We start from the raw sequence: 21,020 nt of genomic DNA, 5'->3' as shown, positions 1-21,020 counted from the left end.
TGAAATTCAGACAGATACTAGAATCTTGGAAAGACACAAAACGCTTGTAACAGCATCTGGCACACAGCTAGCACGACGAATGTTGCTCTCCTCTCTCTTGTTCAGTGTCTCCGGTTACTTGTTCAAAGGACTTGTTCGCCCCTCCGGGAGTTAATCTCAGTTTATAAATCTCTCCTGCCTTCCGTGGAGGCAGCGTTTTGTTTAGGTCTCTCAAAAAATTGTTGTTTTTCAAGAAATTTATTCTCTTGCATGTAATTTCATAAACGAACTGTTGTTTTTAATGGAGATGTTTAAATGGAATATCCTCTTCTTTCCTGAAAATGGTCTCTGCGGGAGTGGAACCAGTCCTCCGTCAGGGCTGACTTGGTTTAATTTTGGTGTGTAAGTGTATGATGTATGTATGCATGGTGTGTTTTTGTGAGTGTGTGGGGATGGGTGCAAGTGCCATGCTGTGTGTGGAGGCCGGGGGGAGGGAACATCAGGTGTCCTGCTGTGCCACTCTCCACCTTACTGCCTTGTGACAGGTTCTCACACTGATCTGGAGTGAGGCCGGCAGCCAGCGACCCAGCGGCCTCCCATCTCTGCCCACCCCACAAGCCCTCAGCGCCAGGGCACAGGCATGTGCAGCCGTGCCTGGCTTTTGATTTGAGTTCTAGGGATCTGAACTTACCTTCTCGTGCTTGTATCCCACGCACCATCACACACCGAGCCACCGCAGCCCTATCATGGGTGTTTTAATAGAGGTGTCTAGACAGAGCCCTGGTGCCTGGCAGGGTTTATTTCTGGCAGGCTTAGTTCTGAGTGCTACGGGATTAAGTGCTCAGTGCTAAAACAAACAACCAAGTAACCAAATAAAAGCTACTTTTTTGTTTGTTTGGAAACAGGTTGCACTGTGTAGCCCAGCTAGCCCAGCACTCATTGTATAGCCCAGGCTGGCCTGCTATTTGCGCGTAGCCCAGGCTTTAACTTGCTGCATTCCTGTGATGGCCCCTCTAAGCTCTGGGCTTACTGGGTTAATATTGCTAAGCCTGCTCAGGTCCCTTATTTCACAAAGATAGAAATTGAACATACGAAGGAAGCATGGGCATTATGGAGTTTATTTTAACCCGCTGCTCTGTTAGGCCGGGAAAGCTGCTGAGTTTTGTTTGGTAATTGGCCACTTTCTTTGCATCTGATTTTTTTTTTTTTTTAAGTTGGTAGCTTTCCAAGAATCCAATTATATTACTTACAGTTTACTGCTTTTGTGTGCACTTCAGTCATTTTTATTCTGGCTTCCTTGATTTGATCATAGTTTTCAGGAAAACTTTTAAAACAACAGGGTATACATCCTTCTGTGAGTCTAACTGAGAATATCCCTTTCATTTTTAAAATGTTTGTGAGAGTGCAGATACCATGGAGGCCAGATGAGGGCATCAGATTCCTGGGGACTGGAATTTCTGGTGATTCTGAGCTGTTGAGCATAGGTGTTGGGAATTGAACTTGGGTCTCTGCAAGAGCAGAATGTGCCCCTAACTGCCAAGCATCTCTCCAATTTGGTGTTGGAAGCCTGATAACTCTTTAAACGGAAGTTAGAAATTTTCTGTCTCTTCTTGCCTGGTAAAATGCCTTTCTAAAGAACTAGGTAGATAGGAATGAAATGCTTTTGATGTGCCTGACAAATGTTCTTTACTGTACATCTCTGAGCTTGCTCCCTGAGAGATCTCAAGTGTGCAGGGTGCTGTAGCACCTGCATGGCCTTTCATCCCAGCACCCAGGAAGCAGGCAGAAGTTCAAGGTCATGCTTGTCCGAGCCTGGGCTACAGGAGACTTGCCTTAAAACACAAACAAACAGAAACCTCTTTAGTGTGTTTTTCTTTTTATGAATTATGCCTTTCCTTTTTCCCCAAACATAGAAGTAGGGAGCTTGGGGTTCTTTCTTTTCTCTTGATTATTTCGAGTCCTGCTCACTAGGGCTCCTGGGAACTTGCCGCACATTGTCTCCTGTGCTACCCAAGTCTGGCCTCCCTAAGGGGCAAAATCTCAGCCTTTGATTTTGATTTTAAGCTGTCAGTAATGGTGTTCTGAGGGTTTCCAGGATATTGTTGAATTTTACCCATGTGGAGTGGAGTCTCGGTTGTGTCTTTCACAGTCTTTATGAACTTAATGCTTTTTGAGAAAACCTGCACCAGTTAGGGTTTTGTGGTAGATGTTGGTGATTACCCACGAGCATGACTTTCCTGGCAACAAGAAATGCCAAAGATTATAAATGACAAGAAAGCTGGAAAGAAAAGAATGATAATTCATGCTATTCACAGTCCGCATGATTTGATTGTTGTCTGGGTTCGAAAAGGTTATTTGAGTCAATTTTCCATCACCTAATATGATTTAATCAGCTTATTGTTTACTTTTTAAGTTTTTATTAGTATGTATCAATTTACTTAATACTAAGTCATTTTGAAAGTTTTGTATATGTATATAATGCCTCCATCACCGTCTTCCCTCCTCCTCTCCCATAATCTTCCTTTTATTTTAATGTTTTTTTTTTTTTTTTGTGACCGAAAAAGTTTTTTTTTTTTAAGTGTGTGCACACACTTCTATGCAGGTGACTATGGAGACCAGGAGACCGCTTCAGATGCCCTGGAGTCACAGGTGGCTGTGAGCTGCCTGATGCAGGTGCTGGGAACTAAGCCCGGGTCCTCCGGAAGAGCAGCTCCCAACTGCTGAGCCAGCTCTCCGGCCCACAGTGGCTTTAGTTACGGTTTCTTACGTCAGCCTGGGAGAGGGGTTCTGTAAAGGAGCAGTGTGACCAGTGGCAGCACCGCTGGGAACTTATTTTACTTAGTAATCATTCTACTTCTTTGTTTCTTTAGTGTGTGTGTGTGTGTGTGTGTGTGTGTGTGTGTGTGTGGTGGGGGGTAAGGAGACAACTTGCAGGAACTGGTTCTCACCCAGCACCATGTGGGGCCCAGAGTGGAACTCAGGTAGTGAGGGTTGGCGGCAAGCGCCTTTACTCAGTGAATCATCTCGCTAGACCCTGTGCGCGCAGTAATGCCAGTTCAGTTTGTGCGTGTTAGGCAGGTGTTTGCTGACTAACCTGCCCTAGATGCTGGCGGTTGGGTGAGGGTGTGGGGAAGCGTGTGCTGTCTGTAAGGTGTATGAGTCTTTTCATCACCGATATCTTCCACTGTCTGCAAACTGTAACTTCAGGGGCTGGAGAGACAGACTGCTTGGTGGGTGAGAGTGCTTGCTGCTCTTCAGAGGCCCCGGGTTCCATTCTCAGCACCCAGGCTGCAGGCCGGGGGTCAAGACCCTCTTCTGGCCTCAGAAGGCAGTGAGTGCATCCACAGAGACCCACACACAGACACAGCCATATACACATCACTGCTCAAGCACACAGACACACCCATATACACTTGGGCTCTACCAGCCGAGCTGGCTGAGCAGTCTGTGACCTTGTAGACGTCCATGGGGCTTCCGCCGAGCTGGGGACTCGGGTGTTGGCCAGTGCTCTTGGGTGAGTCTGCAACTTCTGCTCAGGTCAAAGCCAAGCTGTTTTCCGTCTGTTTCAGCAACAGCGCACAGTCTACAGGCTGACCCTGGTGAAGTGCTGGAACGTGGATGAGCTCCAGGCCTACGCTAAGCTGGTGTCCTTGGGGAGCCCCGACTTCATCGAGGTCAAGGTGAGTTCTGCTGCCTGGTGGTGGGCACGCTGTAGCCGAGGGCTGGCTGGCTGAGGGCTGGGGAGGCTTCCAGAATGCCTGGGTATTTGGTTCACAGATTCACCGAGAAGCTGGCTGTGTCCTGGGCGCAGTGACAGCAGCAGCAAAGATGAGCTGTGGTCTTCAAAAGCTTCTGCTCTGGGCCTGGAGAGATGGCTCAGTGTTGAAGGGCCCTGGCTGCTCTCCCAGAGGACCCGAGCCAGTTCCCAGTTATGGACATCTTACAACCATCTGCTATTCCAGCTCAGGGGGTCCAGTGCTCCCTTTTGACTTTTGAGGACACTGTACACACATATACAATTTTTAAATCCTTTTTTTTTTTTTGAGATTAGGAAATAAGTTTAATCGTGGGACTGTAAAACCATTTCATTGATTTATTTTTACAGTGTATCACTGCCACACACAACATTTTCGCTTTGCACTGACATTTCAGATAAAGTAGGAGGTAGACAGCACAGGGCGAACGGTTCTGTGTAGCCACACTCAGCTGGGAGGGTAGCGCTGGAGTGAGTAGACTCTTGCTGTGAGGTCTTTCAAGGCTTTTTCGGGCTAGCCTGGAACCGTGTAGCCCAGACCTGTGAGCCCGCTAGCCTGGTATACACACAGAAGAACAATGAGACCCTTTTCTTAAGCAAGGTGGAAAGCAGGGACTGACCACCCCTCCAATAAACAGAAATGAAAAAAAAAAGTACCAGTGGCTATGCATGGTGTCGTAGGCATATAATCCCGGGATCACAAGTTCAAACTCATCCTTGACTATAGAATGAGTTTGAGGTAAGCCCGGGCTACTGAAGACATTGTCTCAGAAAGAAAGAAAAAAGAAAAGGGAAACAAGCACACACACACATACACACACACATACACACAGAGATACACACGCAGACACACGCAGACACACGCACACTTTGCCCCAAAGTCTGTGGTTAACTGATGACCGATGTGAAAGGTGAGAATGGTCCACTGAAGTGAGAAAACCAGGGGCAGATTGGGAGAGCCATTTTCTGAGTTCTTTGTCGCAGTACTAAATGCAGGCTACTTTTTAAGGATTCATGAAGGCCTCAGTGTGGGGGTTAGGGCAGGGCTGGAAGTGACCGTTTGGAACCCTCCCTGTGCAGTGGAGCATGGAGAAGCTTTCCGGGGCCCAAAGAGCCCCCACAAGATGGCCGAATGGTAGGAGAAAATCCCCAGCTTTGAGAGCCAGCTCTTGGCTCTTCGGTGTGGAGTTTTGAAGCTGAATATTCCCTGAGTCTCCAGAGGGGAAGTGGCAGCATTTCACGGCCTTGGAGCTAGGTGCTCCGCAGGAGGGCGGAAGGTGGACAGCCCGGGCTCCTGCTCTCTGAGCCATTATCGTTTTCTCTCTGGTCAGGCCAGAGACACTCTGATTTTGAAATTGCTCTTAAATTCAAAAGGTTTCTCTTGGCAGAAGTTTTAATGACGCACAAATACAAACTGTCTGGAAATATATATCCCAGTTCAGGGAGAGCGCGCCAACAGCAGAGATTAGTGGCATTTTAATTTATGGTTTAGCTATTAAAAATGTTGCCACAAATTATATGGCAGTAAAATCTGTTTTTATTGTGCTTGGCCGGATCATGGCCACCTCTTCTCCCCCTTTCTTCCTTCCCTTTCCCTTTCCTTTAACTCTTTTTCCTTTCACCTTTTCTTTTGAAGTCATGTTTCCTATAGTGAACATTTTACAGTTTGGAAAAAGAAGGCAAATTATTATAAATGTCTTTTTGACAGGGTCTTCTGTAGGCATTAATCTATGCAGCAGAGATGAACTTGAACCCTTGATCCCTTTGCTTCCACTGCCCAAGTACTGGGGATGCAGCCGTGTGCCAGGGGGGTACTAGTGGCAGCAATTTACTGGTGGTAGTAATCGCTATTTTCTGAAAAAAGATGGCGACTTTGTTAGAGAATTTCCCCACCGGGTTTTTTTGTGTGTTTGGCGCCTGTTCACGTGACTTGGAAATGGAGAAAGCTGTGTCACAAGCTCATGGGTTCTTTCACACCACTTCCCGCTTTGTTCTTCTATCCCCACACTAACAGTTTTGCCGGCACGGCTTGTACCAGCCCTCACTAAAGCACTCAAGGGGAAAACTGCTGGAGAGGACTGGACGGGTGGATGTGGTATTGAAGTCCATAAAAGGAAAATGAGCTGCCTTGAGAGGTTCGATCATTTAAAAATCTTAGAGAAATGTATGGCCTAGCAAGAGCGGAGATCTGTGTGCACGCAGAGGGCAGAGGACAAGTCAGTTCTCTCCTTCCACTGTACAGACTCTAGGATCAAATTCAGATTGTCCAACTTGGTGCCAATTGCCTTTACCCTCTGAGCCACCAGCCTCTTGTACCACATTATCCTTAACTGTTCATCTGATAACAGACACCAGCTGATTCCACATGCTGGCTCTTTCGAATGGTGTGTCAGCAGGCGTGGTCCCCCGGCTGTCTCTGTGGGGAACCTGGGTTCTCCCTGGGATTCTGCAAGGGACAGGTTGCCCATGGTGAACATGGCTTCCCCAAAGACAAACAGGTCAGTTAGAGCGTCACACCCCTGAGCTGTCTCCCAGCTCTTCTCTCACTTCTCATTTTGAAGCAAGGTTTTACTAATCTGTCCAGGCTGGCTTTGAACTCATTCTGTAGCCCAGGTTTACTTGGTTTACTAGCCCCCTGCCTCAGCTGCCTCTGCGATGGGGTTACAAGTGTGCACCATCACATCCTGTCTCTTGAAACTCGGAAACTGAAACAGGACTGAAGGCCTAGCTTAGTGGCAGAGTGCTTGCCTGAGATCGCCGAGCCCTGGGTTCTGTGCCCAGCATTTTAAGGGAGCAAACAGCAACTAACTAAAAATAAGTCAGCAAATGAGACGGTAAGCTTTCCTGTTCTGTAGGATTCAAAGAATTAATGTCTGAAAGGCCATATCTTTGCTGTGGTGGTGGCTTCGTGCCTGTAATGCTAAGCGCCTGGGAGGCTGAGGCAGAGTTTGAGGCCAGCCTGGGCTACAGGGTGATACTCAGTGTAAAAAAACCAAAATGAAAACAGAAACAGTGGAAGAGGCTGGAGACATGGCTCAGTGTGTACATTGTTCTTGCGGAGGACCTGGGGCCAGTTCCCAGCACACATCTGGCCGCTCACTTCTTTTCCTTCTTCCTTCTTCCTCTCTTTTCTCTCTCTCTCTCTCTCTCTCTCTCTCTCTCTCTCTCTCTCTTTTCTTTCTTTTTCTCACTCTTTCTCTCCTTTCTCTTCCTCTCTCTCCTCCCTCCCTCCCTCCCTCCCTCCCTCCCTCCCTCCCTCCCTCCCTCCTTCCGTTTTTCAAAGACATGGTTTCTCTGTGTAGCCTTGGCTGTCCCGAACTGTCTTCGTAGACCAGGCTGGCCTCAAACCCACAGAGATCCTCCTGTCTCTGCCTCCCTGAGTGTTGGGATCACAGGCATGCGCCACCACAGCCAGCTGACAGCTTACTTTTAGTTCCAGCTGCAGGGACCTGACACCCTCTTTTAGCATCTGTAGGCATTACACTCAGGTATACATGGTCACACATCTATATAATTAAAAATAAAATCTTGGGAAGAAAATCAGTGTTGCCTAAGGAGACATTAAGAAGGAGAAAGGGAGGAGGAGGGTCTCTGAAACTCTTGTTGAAAACCAGTATGATAGGCTAAGATACCATCCCTTCCCAGAAGTGAAGTGTGTTTAATCTACTAGATGAAACACTTTAGTGAGCATAACTGATACGCCAGGTCTGTGAATGGAACCCTCAGGGTCTGAGGACAAGAGGTTGTGTGTATCATATGTTATCATCTTTTAGAACCGTTGGTTCTTGAGGGACCCCAGCCTAAAGGGTAGAGCACAGAGCTTTTCACTGCAGGGCTTTGTTTTGTATCAAAGGAATGCTTATCTGTGGGCTGAGATGAGCACGGAGAAGCCTTGAGTCATGACTAAAAGAAGTCTTCCTTTGAGCCTTGTGTGTGTTTGGGGGGTACAAACTTAGTAGTACTTGAGGCTCATGTATAGGCCCCCAAATTGGGCCCCAGGGTACGTGCCCTGCACACCCAGTGCTGTCCCTGCCTGTCACCGGAGTTTCAGCTGAGCTGAATCATTTCTAGGATTCTAAGGAAGAAGCATGCTGGGTGTGATAGCGCACACTGTAATCCCAGCACCTGGAGGATCTGCAGTTCAAGGTCATCCTCAGCTACTGTGACTGTAGGGAGGCCTAGACCATGGCTCAAAAAAAGCAAAAACAAAAATAAGGGCCAGGGGCAACAGCCAGCCACCAAGCCTGAGGACCTAAGCCTAAACCTTGTGTAGATGGAGAGAGCCCCTCCAGCAAGCTGTCCTCTGACTTCCACCCATGCACACACAGTGAACGAATACATACGTGCATACATACATTTATACATACATACTGAAGATAGTAGAAACATACATGTTTTTTGGATGGGTTTCAAACATGGTCCCTATTCGGATACTTTTAGTATTTCGTCTTGTTTTATTGACTGAACCAGATTAAGAAGGTTTGTCTTGCTTTTCCTACCTTCTTTGTGTTTTCGTTTTCAGTTTTTTTTTTTTTTTTTTTTTACTTATGAGGCTGATCAGGGCGTGAATCCCAGGTTTGGTTTTCAAAATTTAAAACTTTCATTCATTTAAAAAAGATGCACATATGTACATTTGTGAGCGTCTCCATCCTAACCATGGGTGCTTGCAGAGGTCAGTCAACGACTTGTGGGAGTCAGCTTTCACCTTCCGCCTATGAGTTCCAGGGACCCAGCTCAGCTGGTCAGCCTTGGCGGGAAGCGCCCTTACCTGCGGAGCCCATCTTGCTCATGTTTTGAAACACGTATCAACGCACACTTGGCATGAATCAGTGCAGCCTTTCAAATGGAATTATGTGTCCCACGGTTAGAACGACAGGAGCTTTTATAGACAGAGGCAGATGTCTGGCCCTGTAGTCCAGGCTGGTCTGGAGTCTCCGTCTCCCGCTTCCGCCTGCCAAGTGCTGGGATTTAGGCGTCCACTGCCCCACCTGCCTTAAATTAATAATCATTCACGAGGTTTGTTTGAGAATTCAATGGGCTAATCTGTGCCTGGATTGGGTAAATGTTTAGACTGCTTTCCATTAGGCCACTCATAGAAATTTAGTCAGTAGATGCTATCTCTTCGTTACATCGATTTCCTCTTTTCTTTCATTGCTAGTCTGGTAAAATATTTTTTTCTTTTATATTCCTTGTAAATTAGCATGCATTTTAGCCTCATTAGGCTTGAATGGGGCCTTCATTTGTGAGCCGGAGACTCCCACCCTCATTATCTGCCTGCTTGTTGTTAGAAATGTGCTTGAGTTACAAACACGGGCTGCGCTGGAAACTTGAGTCGGGGAGCAGGTTTGTAAGGAGGTCTGTGTTCGTGTTCTCTGCGGAGCCCAGGAAGTGCCTGGTAGTCGCTTGTTGTCAAGTGGAAAAACAAAACGAAACAACTTTAAAAAAGTCAACCCCTGTTAGCACTAAAACTGTTCACAGGGCTCAAACTGAGCACACCCAGAGTCTTCCCCTCACTGCCCCCACACAGGGTCAGGGTCAGGGGACTGCCAGTCACTCGGGCCTGTGGTGTTGCTGTATCAGTTGTTTTTCCTAGGGGCCACTTACAGGAAGGCAGGAATTTTCTTTTTTTTTGGGGGGGGAGTGCTTATGGTCTTTGGAGATAACCTGTAGTCTGGCTTCGAGGGGAAAACATGGTAGTGGGAGGGCAGGGCTGCCCATTCACACCTGGCTGGACCTTTGCTCTGTAGCCCTGGCTGGCCTGGAACACACTGTATAGACTAGGCTAGCTCTAAACTCACAGAGCTGTTTCTATCTTTGGAGTACTGGAATTAAAGATGTATGTCACCATATGCAACCTTTTTTAAATAATTAAAAATTACATAGTGTGTGTGTGTGTGTGTGTGTGTGTGTGTGTGTGTATGTGTGCATATGTGATAGCGAGTGTGGAACTCATCTGGAAGTATGTTTCCTGTGGGAAAAGGGAGCCCCCAAATGAGTTGGATTAAAATTGCATGCAGGGCCAGGCATAGTGGCACATGCCTTTAATCCCAGCAGTGGCTGGCGAGTCTCTGGATCTGTGTGAGCTCAAGGCCAGCCTGGTCTACAAATTGAGTCCAGGACAGCCAAGGCTACACAGAAAAACCCTGTCTCAGGAAAAACAAACAAACAAAAAACAAGCTGCATGCAATAGCCAGCTTTGTTGAAAGCATCAGTTTATACTGAAGGTTAAGAAAGGTCACCTGAATAAAGTCCTCACGAGTTCTAGCCACACGTGGCAGAAACATGTTTTTACAAAGATGCATATAAACAAATATCCCTAGCCAGTTGTAATGAATCCTCTGAAGTGAACACACTCCAATCTGCTACACTGGGAGGGGCACAGTACAAGAACAGTTCTGTGTTTTAGCAGAAACTAAGGTCACAGACTCTTGCTTTCTCGGCGTTTTTCTCATGAGCACTCAGAATTCCCCTCACACGACTCCATTCTTGGACCCTGTTCCGACAGTAAGGACAAGTTTTTTTGGGAATCAGTTTTCTCCCACCACTTTTGACTTAGGGACGAAACTTGGGTCATCAGGCATGGTGACAAAGCACTTTCACCTTCTGAGCCATCTTGGTGGCCTTTCTTTTTCTTTTTATTTAGTTTGGGTCCTCAGCCCATGGCATGGTAAACCTTTACAGTAAGGCCTTCACAGGCACACCTCAGGGTCTGTCTTGGAGGCGGTCATAAATCCAGGTAGGCTGAAATGAATGCTTGACCCTGTTTAACAGTTGGGTCCTGGTTGCCTGAGGGTAGCCAGCTAGTGCTCTGCTGGGGTGCTGCTTTCCTAGCACCCAGGAAGTTCTGCCTTCCCCAGTACCCCAGTACTGCTGCTCCATGCCTGTAAACTAGCATGTGGGTGGGAGAGCCGGAGGGGGAGGAGTCTAAGGCCACCGTTGGCTGCAAGTGAAATGGAGGCCAGCCTGGGCTACATGAGACAAACACAGAAGGTTTAAATGAAATTTGGCATACAGTCCACCTTTACAGTAAGTCCCCTCTAGCATCTCATGATTTGTTATTGCTGAGTAATAAAATATTAAAATTTCTCTCTCAGTCATAGTTATGAACATAAGGTCTTGTCTGTGATCTCTGTGCTTCGGACCACTTTTAAATATTAATAAGGAGTTCCTTTGAGATAGCTTTTCCACACAGTTTCATAACTGGAATGTCATTGGCTGCACTGAAGCCTGACATGCTCTTCCTTGTTTTCGTATATTCCTGCTAGTAGCTTTTCCCCAGCTTGATATTCCTGATGGTGTCTTGAACTGTGCCACCACTTTCTAAAATCCACCCGAGCTCAGACTAATGAATTCTCCAGATCCCTGAGCAAACACAGGCCATTTCCCCATTTGTTCCAAGGAAATGGAACTGTGGGTGGTTAGCCCTCCGAAGGGCATCTGGGTGCAGTGTCCACAGCACCTGTGAACAGCCATCTGCAGTGAGCGGCCATGTGCAGTGAGCGGCCACGTGCAGTGAGCGGCCACGTGCAGTGAGCGGCCACGTGCAGTGAGCGGCCATGTTCAGTGAGCGGCCACGTGCAGTGAGCAGCCATGTTCAGTGAGCCGTCCTCTGCAGTGAGCGGCCACGTGCAGTGAGCCGTCCTCTGCAGTGTGCGGCCATGTGCAGTGAGCGGCCACGTGCAGTGAGCCGTCCTCTTCAGTGAGTGGCCACATGCAGTGAGCGGCCACGTGCAGTGAGCTGTCCTCTGCAGTGTGCAGCCATGTGCAGGGAGCAGCCACGTGCATCTACACTATTGACTTTTCTTTTTAATGTGATGCAGTACTTCCTCTTACACAGTGTGTGTGTGTGTGTGTGTGTGTGTGTGTGCACATTCACAGTGTCTTTCTATGCCTGTAGTGTCTCTGTGTGTAGTATCTCTGGTGCATATTTGTGTGTGTGTGTGTGTGTGTGTGTGCATGAGGGTGTAGTATCTGTATTTGAATCTGTGTGTATCCATGTGCTATGTCTCTGTAGTGTCTGTATATGTAGTATTTGTGTATTCAGTGCCTCTGTCTGGGGTGTGCGTAGTATCTGATGCATATTTCTCTCAGTGTATGTGTGTATGTATGTGTGATACGTGTCTGATTGGATCTGTGTGTGTATGTATGTGGTGTATGTGTCTTGTGTGTTTGAATCTCTGTGCCTGTGTCTGTGTGTGTGTTTGGGTCAGGACTTGTAAGCAGTGCATATGCCCTTTTGTTTCGGTTGCTGCTCATGTCTAGAGTATTGAAGATAGCTGTAGAGGAAGTCCAGTTCTGAGCTGGTCGTGGTCGCCGTGGCTGCAATTCCAGCACTCAGGAGGTGGAGTCGGGGTCATCAGGAGCCCAAGATTCTCAGGCTATGTGGGGTCAGGATGACGTGCGACCGTGGGAGCCAGCCTGGAGCAAGAGTGAGGTCTAGGCGTGTCCAGACCCCCCAAATCCCATCTTGATTGCAGCAGAAGGCTGTTTCTCGGGCACTCACTGCCGACCAGGGTCCTACTTGGCACCCACCGCACAGGCTACACTTCCCTCCCTCCAGTCCAGCTCAGTGCAGAAGGAGCCCGGGGGGCGGGGAAGCAGACACGGGCAGCAGGGTTACAGACTGACTTTGAGGCTGGCCTGGGATACGTGAGGATTGCAAAAACAAAATAAAAAGGTTTGCTCTGGAGATGCATGAAGATATACCTTCTTAGAGAAGGAATCATTTCCCACTCTGCAGGTTACCAAGTAGAAGACTGAGGGGACGTAGGGATCTGTCTGGGTTCACTGGGAGGGGTCAAGAATTAGGAGCTAATTATCTTACGACAGTTGTATTTAGAAATTTCCATGTTGGTAAGATGAGTGAGGCTTTCATGTAAATCCATAAATGCTTCTCCTTTGGTGTGATAGTCTATTTTTTAATTTTTAATTCTTTTATTATTTTTGATATTATAAATATAATTGTATCATTTCCTCTTCCATTTCCTCCCTACAAGCGCTCACATATACCCTTCCTTGTTCACTTTCAAACGCATGGCCTCTTCATGTCATTAATTGTTGCATGACTATAAAATGAATACATATATATCTTAAATATGACCTGCTTAGTCTATATAATATATAATACTTTATTTTTATACATTTACACCCAGTGTGGCTGGAAAGATGGCTTTTGCTGCTCGTGCAGAAGACCCGAATTCAGTTCCTAGCACCCATGTTGGGTGGTTCATGACTGCTTGTAGCTCCCTCTCCAGGGCATCCAATGCCCTTTTCTGGATTCCACAAGTGCCAAGCATGCATGTGGTGCATAATACATTATACATAAATACATGCAGGCAAATACTCCAATGCAGGAGATATGAATAAATGCTTTTAAAAAAATCATACTCAAAGTGTATCACAAGTTTGGTACAGCGATACACCCTATAATCCCAGGCCTAGGACGGAGGCAGGAGGATGACTACAAATTCTGTGTGTCCCCAGCCTGGGCCACATAGACAGACTGTCTCTGAAAAAGTAATTATCTCCTTATAGCGTTTCAGTGGGATCTGTATAATTGCGCTTCTCATAGCTGTGAGAAGATACAAAAGCAGTAAAGGAGGAAAGGCTCATAGCACGGTGGGAAGTCAGCTGGAGGGCAGAGAGACACGATGTGGTGCTCCTTTTCATTCCGTGCAGGACCCCAGCCTTGGCCCCGCCTACTGGCCTCGCGGCCCACTGGCCTCGGGTCTGGGTCTCACCTCAGTCACCCTTCCTGGAGACATTCTCATAGCCCTGTCCAGTGCTGTGTCTCCTCGGTGAGCTCAAGTCCAGTCAAGTTGCTAATGAAATGCGGCCGCCACAAGCTGTCCTCCACGGAAAGTTCTGTAGCTAACAACCTCTGACATTGTCCTTCCCACAGGGCGTGACCTACTGTGGCGAGAGTGCAGCCAGCAACCTCACCATGGCCAACGTGCCTTGGCATGAGGAAGTTGTTCGCTTTGTCCGGGAGCTGGTTGCTCTGCTTCCTGACTATGAAATCGCGTGTGAACATGAGCACTCCAACTGCCTCCTGATTGCACACACAAAGGTAAGGCGTGAGCTTCCGCCCCACCTCTTTCCCCTTTCTTGTTCCCTCTCTGTTCCCCCTCACATGATCACAGTGAATGTCCCTGTGTCCACTGTCTTTCCTAATATAAGCATTAAGAAAGCCCTGAACAAAAAAGAGAGCACTGTTCCATTGTTTGAGTTTAAACATTTTGTTTAAAGCTTTTTGTTGAAAGATTGACTTTTATTTTTAGTTATGTATACGCATGTCTGTGTATGTGGTTTGTGCATGCGAGTGCAGTACCCACAGATGCCTGAAGAGGGTGTCATTTCCTAGAGTGGAGTTACAGGTGGCTCTCTGTCTGGGCTCACAACTGGATGAATCACCATCAACCAGCAAGTTTAGAGACTTCAAACACAAATAATGTGGGGCCAGAGGATGGCTCAGTGGAGAAAACACTTGTCACTAGGCTCTTGGAACCCACAGGGAGGAGGAAGAGAACTGGCGTTTTTCTCTGAGCGCCACCCATGAGCACCCCCCTCCCAAAGAATAAATGCACTATGGATTTTAAAGTATTATAATATTAATGAAAATAAAGGAAATACGATCTTAGGCCAGGTGCTGGGATTTGGGTTGTGGGCTTAGCCCACAGCTAATGTGTCATCTTGTGTAGTTTCCTTTAGAACATTTTTTATAATAATGACCCCATGTTATCATTTTCTTTGGTGAAAGGTGAGAAAATAGCTAGATGGGGTTGGTTTTTTTCCTCATGGCAGGTGCTAACGCCTGCGCATCTGGCCTCCGTGGCTGGTCCTGTGTAGAGCAGCCTGACCGTTTAGTCAGGACTGTGTCTCACCACACTGTGTCACAAGATCACCCGTGACCTTTTGAGTGTGTTTATCATTCTGCATAGATCGGCCTCTTCCCTTCGTGTGGGGTGTGAGGAGTCCCTGAAGGCAGATGACCCCGTGTCTCAGGATGCTCCCCTCACGTCTTGAGATCTGTGCTTCGCTGCCCTGTTGACACAGCTGTCTGCGGGCATCGTTGTCAGTCATGCCAAATGCTGCCCTTTAGCTTCTGCTTTTTTCGTGCAGCAGTTTGACTTTCCTTGGCTACTTTTGCCTCAGCTTGTCTTGAGTCACGTAGACATTCAGTTTGATCCCTGAGGCCTGGTGGCTCAGCATTTAACCTCAGACTGTGGGTGGAATTTTGTGTCCCCCATACCCAAAATTCATTTGTGCTGAGTTTCTAATTCTCCAGTGTGACTATAGTTAAAGATGGCTTCTAAGGGTTGGATGAAGTTAGGAAATGGCCCTGATCTGATGGGGCAGCATCCTCACAAGGAGACACCGGGCAGCCCGCACGGAGGGAAAGCCCATGTTGACCCACTGAGAAGGCATTCCTGCACAGCCAAAGATAAACTGCCCAGAAAGCAGACCCACAGGGCCTCCAGCCCTCTGTTCCTGAGCTGCCCGGGCTGAGGGCCCTTGTCCCAGTGGCCCAAGTCCACTAGTGCATCCGTGGCATGTCACATCAGCTTGGTCCTCCAGTTGTGTCCTTAGAGACTGGGAATCAGAATTGTCCTTGGTCACTTCTAGCTTCCAATAACCCTATCTCTGCAAGTGGTTTCTTCCACTCTGGACCAGAGTACAGTTTTGGAAGATGGTTAGCATGGCTTCCAATGCCCAAGTTTGCAAGCTGCCTTTGGGAATTGCAGATGAGATGCATTGCAAATGGGTTGTTGTGGTTTTTTTTGTTTTGTTTTGTTTTGTTTTGTTTTTTGAGAGAAGGAGTGTGAGTGTGTGTGTATATACAGAGGCTCAACTCTAAAATGCATAATTTTTAAATGTAGGTAGGCTAGGCTAAAAAAAAAAAAAAATGGTTCTCAACCTTCCTAACATTGTGACCCTTTAATACAGATCCTCAGGTTGTGGTGACCCCAACCATAAAACTTCTCATTGTTACTTCATAACTGTCATTTTGATGCTGTTATGAATCATAATGTAAATATCTGATATGCACGATATCTGATATGTGACCCCTGTGAAAGGATTGTTCGACCCCCAAAGGGTTATGACCCAATCTAAGCAGATCCTTTTGTCTCTCTGGGGCTATCCATGACAGGGAATCCTCTATTTCTTATTTTTTGTCTGCTTAAAAAAAAGATTCTTACGTATGTATGTATGTATGTGTAATTATGTGCACGAAGGTGCAGGTGTCCCTAGAGAAGCTGGAGTTATAGGTGGTTCTAAGCTGCCCCTCGTGGGTGCTGGTTGCCAAACTTGGGCCCTCTGCAAGAGGAGCAAGTGCTTTTAACTACTGAGCCATCTGTCCACCTGCACGCTTCGCTCCTGTTTATGGAGACGGGGTTGGAATTGGAATTGGAATTCACTATGTAGCTGAGGATGACCTTGAACTTCTGCCTCTAGCTCCTGAGTGCTGGGGTTACATGCGTGCACCATCATGCCAGGCTAGAAAGAGCTCTCTGTCCTGGGACTGGAGAACACTTGTGTGCAGTGAGTCTGGGAAGGGAGGGAAGATGGGAGTTTAGGTCGTAGCCTGTACAATGCAGGAAGCTTTGGGCAGCATTTCAAAGAATGGACCTCGAGAGGGAGGCCTCCTAATTCATCAGCAGCCTAATTAAGCTTTTACATACATTTGGCCCTGTCTCCTAAAAGCTCTTAGCTGTTTAACATAGACCACAGCCATTTAACTCATCAAACAGTTCATCAACTGTACCCCACCTCCAGGAAACTACGTGGTTTTTATTTTCAATACTTCTTAGCTGGACCTGGAAACTGCCACTTCCATTGGTTCATAGAATTAATTACGCTTTTGTTGTTTTTTCAAAGATTTATTTGAATTTGTGTGTGTGTGGGGGGGTGCTTGATAGTGTGCAATCAAGTGCTCTGAGATCAGAGGAGGGTGCCAGGTTTCCCAGTGCTAGAGTGATAGGTGGTTGTGAGCCACCTGATCTGGGACTTGAACTTGTGACCTCTGCATAAGCAGTGTGTGGTCTTAACCGAATCTAGCCCTGTTGGAGATATGAGACAGCCTGACCTTGAACTTTTGTTCCTTCTGCCTCAGTCTTCCTAGTGCCAGGACAGAAACACTTGTCTATCCGAGTCACCTGTCAACATTAGCTTTACGCAAGCGAATGCCAGATAGAGGTTTTGAGTGAAAAGCCCTCACCACAAAGCAAGCTTCCTCCGCCCCTCCTCGGCTGCTTTTGTGTTCTCTTCATTCCCAGCCATTATTCCACAGTGACTTTTGAGAAGCAATTTACTTAAGAGAGTACAAATTGGATTATTCCCCATTATTGAATTGAAATTCTTAACGAGCCTTTCTGCTAATGAGATATTGTATGCACGTTAAGATGCAAAGGCTAGCTTGAGTCATTTAGCAGCTTAGAATTAGACGCCATTGATTAAGGCTTTACTCAAGCAAAGTTTAGCAATAAAAAGCCGTCCGCATGTTCTGCGGGCAGAGCCATGAGAATACACACCAGCTGAAAAGCAGGCACAGCAGGAAGAGCTAGAGGCAGCTTGATCGTGAACTCGTGGTGACACCCGAGCAGAGCTCTCTGCCACTGCAGTCACCTCGCTCCAGGAAAACCTGACTGCCATTTCAGGAGTAGCCTCCCTCCCTTTTCAGAAACACAGCCTCCTGCCCTACCCGCCATCTATATAAGTTGTCCTTTTTCTTTCTTTTTTGTTAAGCCTTTATTCTTTTATTTTGTTTTTTGAGATTATAATGTAATTCCTCTTCTCCTTTTTTCCTCCAAACCTTCCCATATACCCCTTGTATTTTTTCAAATTTATGGCCTTTTTTTAAAAAATAATTGTTGTTACATGCCTATATGTATATAATGTGTATGTATATATGTATATATACACACATATATACTATACATTATATATGTATTCTTAAATACAACCTACTCTGACCTCTGGCCTTTCTGCCTCAGTCTCCCAGGGTCTGATACTCTAGGGCCTCTATGTCCAGCTCAGAAAACAGTCCTTGTTAACAGCTGGGCCTTCTGTGTGTGGTATGGAGCAGTCTTCAGGGACATAAGCTTATGAAAGTTTATAGGAATAGGAAAACCAGGCCGATTAGCAGTTTACAATTTGGTGTGTGTGTGTGTGTGTGTGTGTTGAATGGGTCACATGTAGCTCAGGCTGCCCTGAACTTGCTGTGTAGTCCAGGCTGACCTTGACCTTCCAGTCATCATGATTGTGCCTCTTGAATGCTGGATTGCGGGTGTACAGTACCATGTCCAGTTTATGTGATGCTGGGAGCAGAACCCAGAGTTAGTCAGGGTTTCTGTCTTAGTCTTTAGTCAGAACCCTGTCTTAGTCAGGGTTTCTATTTCTGTGTTGAAAGACTGTGACCAAAAGCAACTTGGAGAGGAAAGGGGTTTGTTTTTGTTTTTGTTTTTCAATGTGTTGTTTGTAGTCAGTCTGCCATTGAAGGAAGTCAGGGCAGGAACTCAAGGCAGGAACCTGGAGGCAGGAGCTGATGCAGAGGCCTTGGAGGGTGCTGCTTAGTGGCTTGTTCCCGATGGCTAGCTCACTCAGCCTGCTGTCTTATACCATCCAGACTACCAGTCCAGGGGGGGGGGCAGCACCCAGGGTGAGCTGGGCACTGAAGTCACCTCACATCAAGCATCAGTTAAGAAAATGCACCACAGGACTGTCTGTCTGGGGGCATTTTTCTCACTTCAGGGTCTCTCTTCCAAAATGACTCTACCTTGTGCCAAGTTGTCATAAAACTAGCCAGCCCTGGACTGGAAATTTTCTCTTTACACACAGTTTCACTTCTGACCTGACAACTTTCCTTTGCAGTTTAAAGTTGACGGCGAGTGGTGGACATGGATCGATTACAGCCGCTTCCAGGAGCTTGTCCAGCAGTACGAAGAGAGCGGGGGCTCCAGGGCCTTCACGGCGAGGGATTATATGGCCAGAACCCCGCAGTGGGCGCTGTTCGGTGCCAGGGAAAGAGGCTTTGATCCCAAGGACACAAGATACCAGAGGAAGAACAAAGCGAAGGACATTTCCGGATGTTGAGCTCATCTGAGTTAAAGATCTCCAAAGACAAAAGCTGCCTGGCCCTAGAAGGTCCCCATCACTGTCCCCAGGACTCCACAGCTGTTATCTCAGAGTCTGACCTCATCAGGAGCACCCGCCACTGACGGCCGGTCGCCTGGCTCAAGGCTTCTTATCAGAACACGGGCCCTTTTCTGAGTTGACTTCTGAGACAGTGAAGGCGACAGTCACCTTTGGATTTTCAGTAGTTTTGAATCTTATTTTAGTAATTTTCCTAAGTGCTATCCCTGAGTGTTACACAGGGAATAAACTATCTTTGCTCTTCTTCCCGAGTTACTGGCTTTCCCTTACCTTACTCGTTTTCTTTAGATCTGTTCTGCTTAAATGGTACAGGTAGAATCCACTCACAGCAGTGCTCCTGCCTCAGCCTACTGAGAACTGAGCTTATGGGCCAGCACCACTGGCAGGCTCTTTGTAGAGCGATCGCTTAGTTATTTAGCTTACAGTGCCCTGCACCAAACTGTTCTCTCCTTCCAAGGTAAGGATTCTGTTCCTTTCCTCAATCTTAAAGAGTCACATCTTCTGAAGAGGATTGTTCACAGCTTTCAAAGGTGTGTGTGTGTGTGTGTGTGTGTACAAATAAGTGCAGTGCCCATTGAGGCCGGCATATGGTGTCAGAGCCTCTGGAGCTGGAGTTACAGGTGGTTGTGAGGGGGCAGCATGGGTGCTGGGAAGAAATTCAGGTTCTCTGGAGGAACAGCAATGCTCTCAACTGCTGAACTAGCCCTCCTGCCCCAAGGGTTTTCTTTATTTCCCAAATATCTTAAGATATTATGTCAATCACCTTTGGCATAGTCACAACTTTTGTGGGAATTGTTTTAGACCTGGAGCTGGCCTGGGTTTCATTCTGTCCCAGGCGGAATGAAATGCTCTGTTACCAGAGCAGGTAACATGGGGCAGACGGGAGTCCACGCCCCTTCCAAAGAGAGGCTGCCCCTCAGTGCGCTGTCAGCAGTTCAGCAAACCTGCGGAGAATGAGGTCTCGCCCGGTCTTTCGTTCTGTGTTTGCAACACACACATACACACAAACATGGACACATTCACGCATTGGCTTTCTGTGTTTGTGTGACACAGGCACATACAGACACACCTCTGTCTCTGCCCTCATTGCTACATACAGTCTGTCCTTTAAGGACCAAATTTTCTGTTTTTGTTTTTTTTCCCCTTTCATTTCCTGAGACAGGGTCTCATGTATCCCAGGCAGGCCCCAGATTCTGCTTTGTAGCTGAGGGTAGTTTTGAACTTCTGACTCTCCTGCCTCTGACTCCTGAGTGCTGAAATTGCCAATCACTGTGCCTTGCTTCAAGCTTTTTTTTTAAACCAGAAACATCTTAGTCAGTTTTCTTTATCCAAGTAATTGAAGTTATTTTAAAATTCTTTTATCTATAAAACTTAATAATCTTTCCTAAAGACCCAGGGCACAGTTATTCTTTTATGTCCTCAGATTGAAGATTCTTCTGTTCTTTGAGCATTAAGTCCTATCAGACCCCTCCCCAGACGCTCCAGGGCCCGCTAGCCTGTCTCAAGATGGAGGATGAGGACCGAAGCCAGGGTTCCCTCTGACCTTCACTTACACTGCGTCACAGGTACACCCTCAGTCACACACGTAGACACAGGCACGTGTACACATGTTCACAGAGATGGGAAAAAGTAGGGGCTGTATTGGGAAGTGGCTCAGTAGGTGAGAGTGTATGCTGCCCTTGCAGAAGACCTGGGTTCAGTTCCTAGAACCCATAGCGGGGGACTCCCAACCACGCACAGCTCCAGCGCCCGGGATCTGCCGCCATCTTCTGGCTGCTGGGGGTCCTTCCTGCACATAGTGGGCTTAAACTGATGTAGGCCCGCGTCCACACAAGGAAATCTTTAAAAAAGTAGGGGCAGGAAGACATGGCTGAGCTGCTTAAGGCGCCTGTGCCCAAGCCTGATGACCCAAGTGGGTTCGTCTGTGGTGGAAGGAGAGGACTGACTCCAGCAAGCTGTGCCACGTTCTTCCTGTGCAGTGCACACACGCATCCACAGACACCCAACATAAATATCTACAGAATTTGAAAGGCTCCACATCTAAATGGAGGAGATAGGTATAACCGGCTGTGCTGGGGGCTTGGATTTAGGTTGCCCGTGGCATGTTACCTGTTATAGTCACGGGATAAAGGTG

The 21,020-nt window shown here is 47.2% G+C and overlaps 1 protein-coding gene across 2 annotated transcripts in view; it reads left to right on the top strand.

The window, feature by feature from the left end:
• Positions 1–19,137, top strand: part of LOC110560874 (S-adenosyl-L-methionine-dependent tRNA 4-demethylwyosine synthase TYW1) — an 80,895-nt gene extending 61,758 nt beyond the window's left edge. For both annotated transcript variants that reach the window (XM_021657016.2, XM_060382255.1), the window contains exons 14-16: positions 3,549–3,659; positions 13,635–13,802; positions 18,605–19,137. In XM_021657016.2, the coding sequence (XP_021512691.1) occupies positions 3,549–3,659; positions 13,635–13,802; positions 18,605–18,826 (501 nt within the window). In that variant the 3' untranslated portion in view covers positions 18,827–19,137. The remainder of the gene's footprint in view (positions 1–3,548; positions 3,660–13,634; positions 13,803–18,604) is intronic.
• Positions 19,138–21,020: the final 1,883 nt, after the last annotated feature.

The sequence above is a fragment of the Meriones unguiculatus genome, chromosome 4, assembly GCF_030254825.1.
Source record: "Meriones unguiculatus strain TT.TT164.6M chromosome 4, Bangor_MerUng_6.1, whole genome shotgun sequence".
Classification (NCBI taxonomy): domain Eukaryota; kingdom Metazoa; phylum Chordata; class Mammalia; order Rodentia; family Muridae; genus Meriones; species Meriones unguiculatus.
The sequence above is the reverse complement of the archived record's forward strand: the minus strand, read 5'-3'. Positions and strand labels throughout refer to the sequence as shown.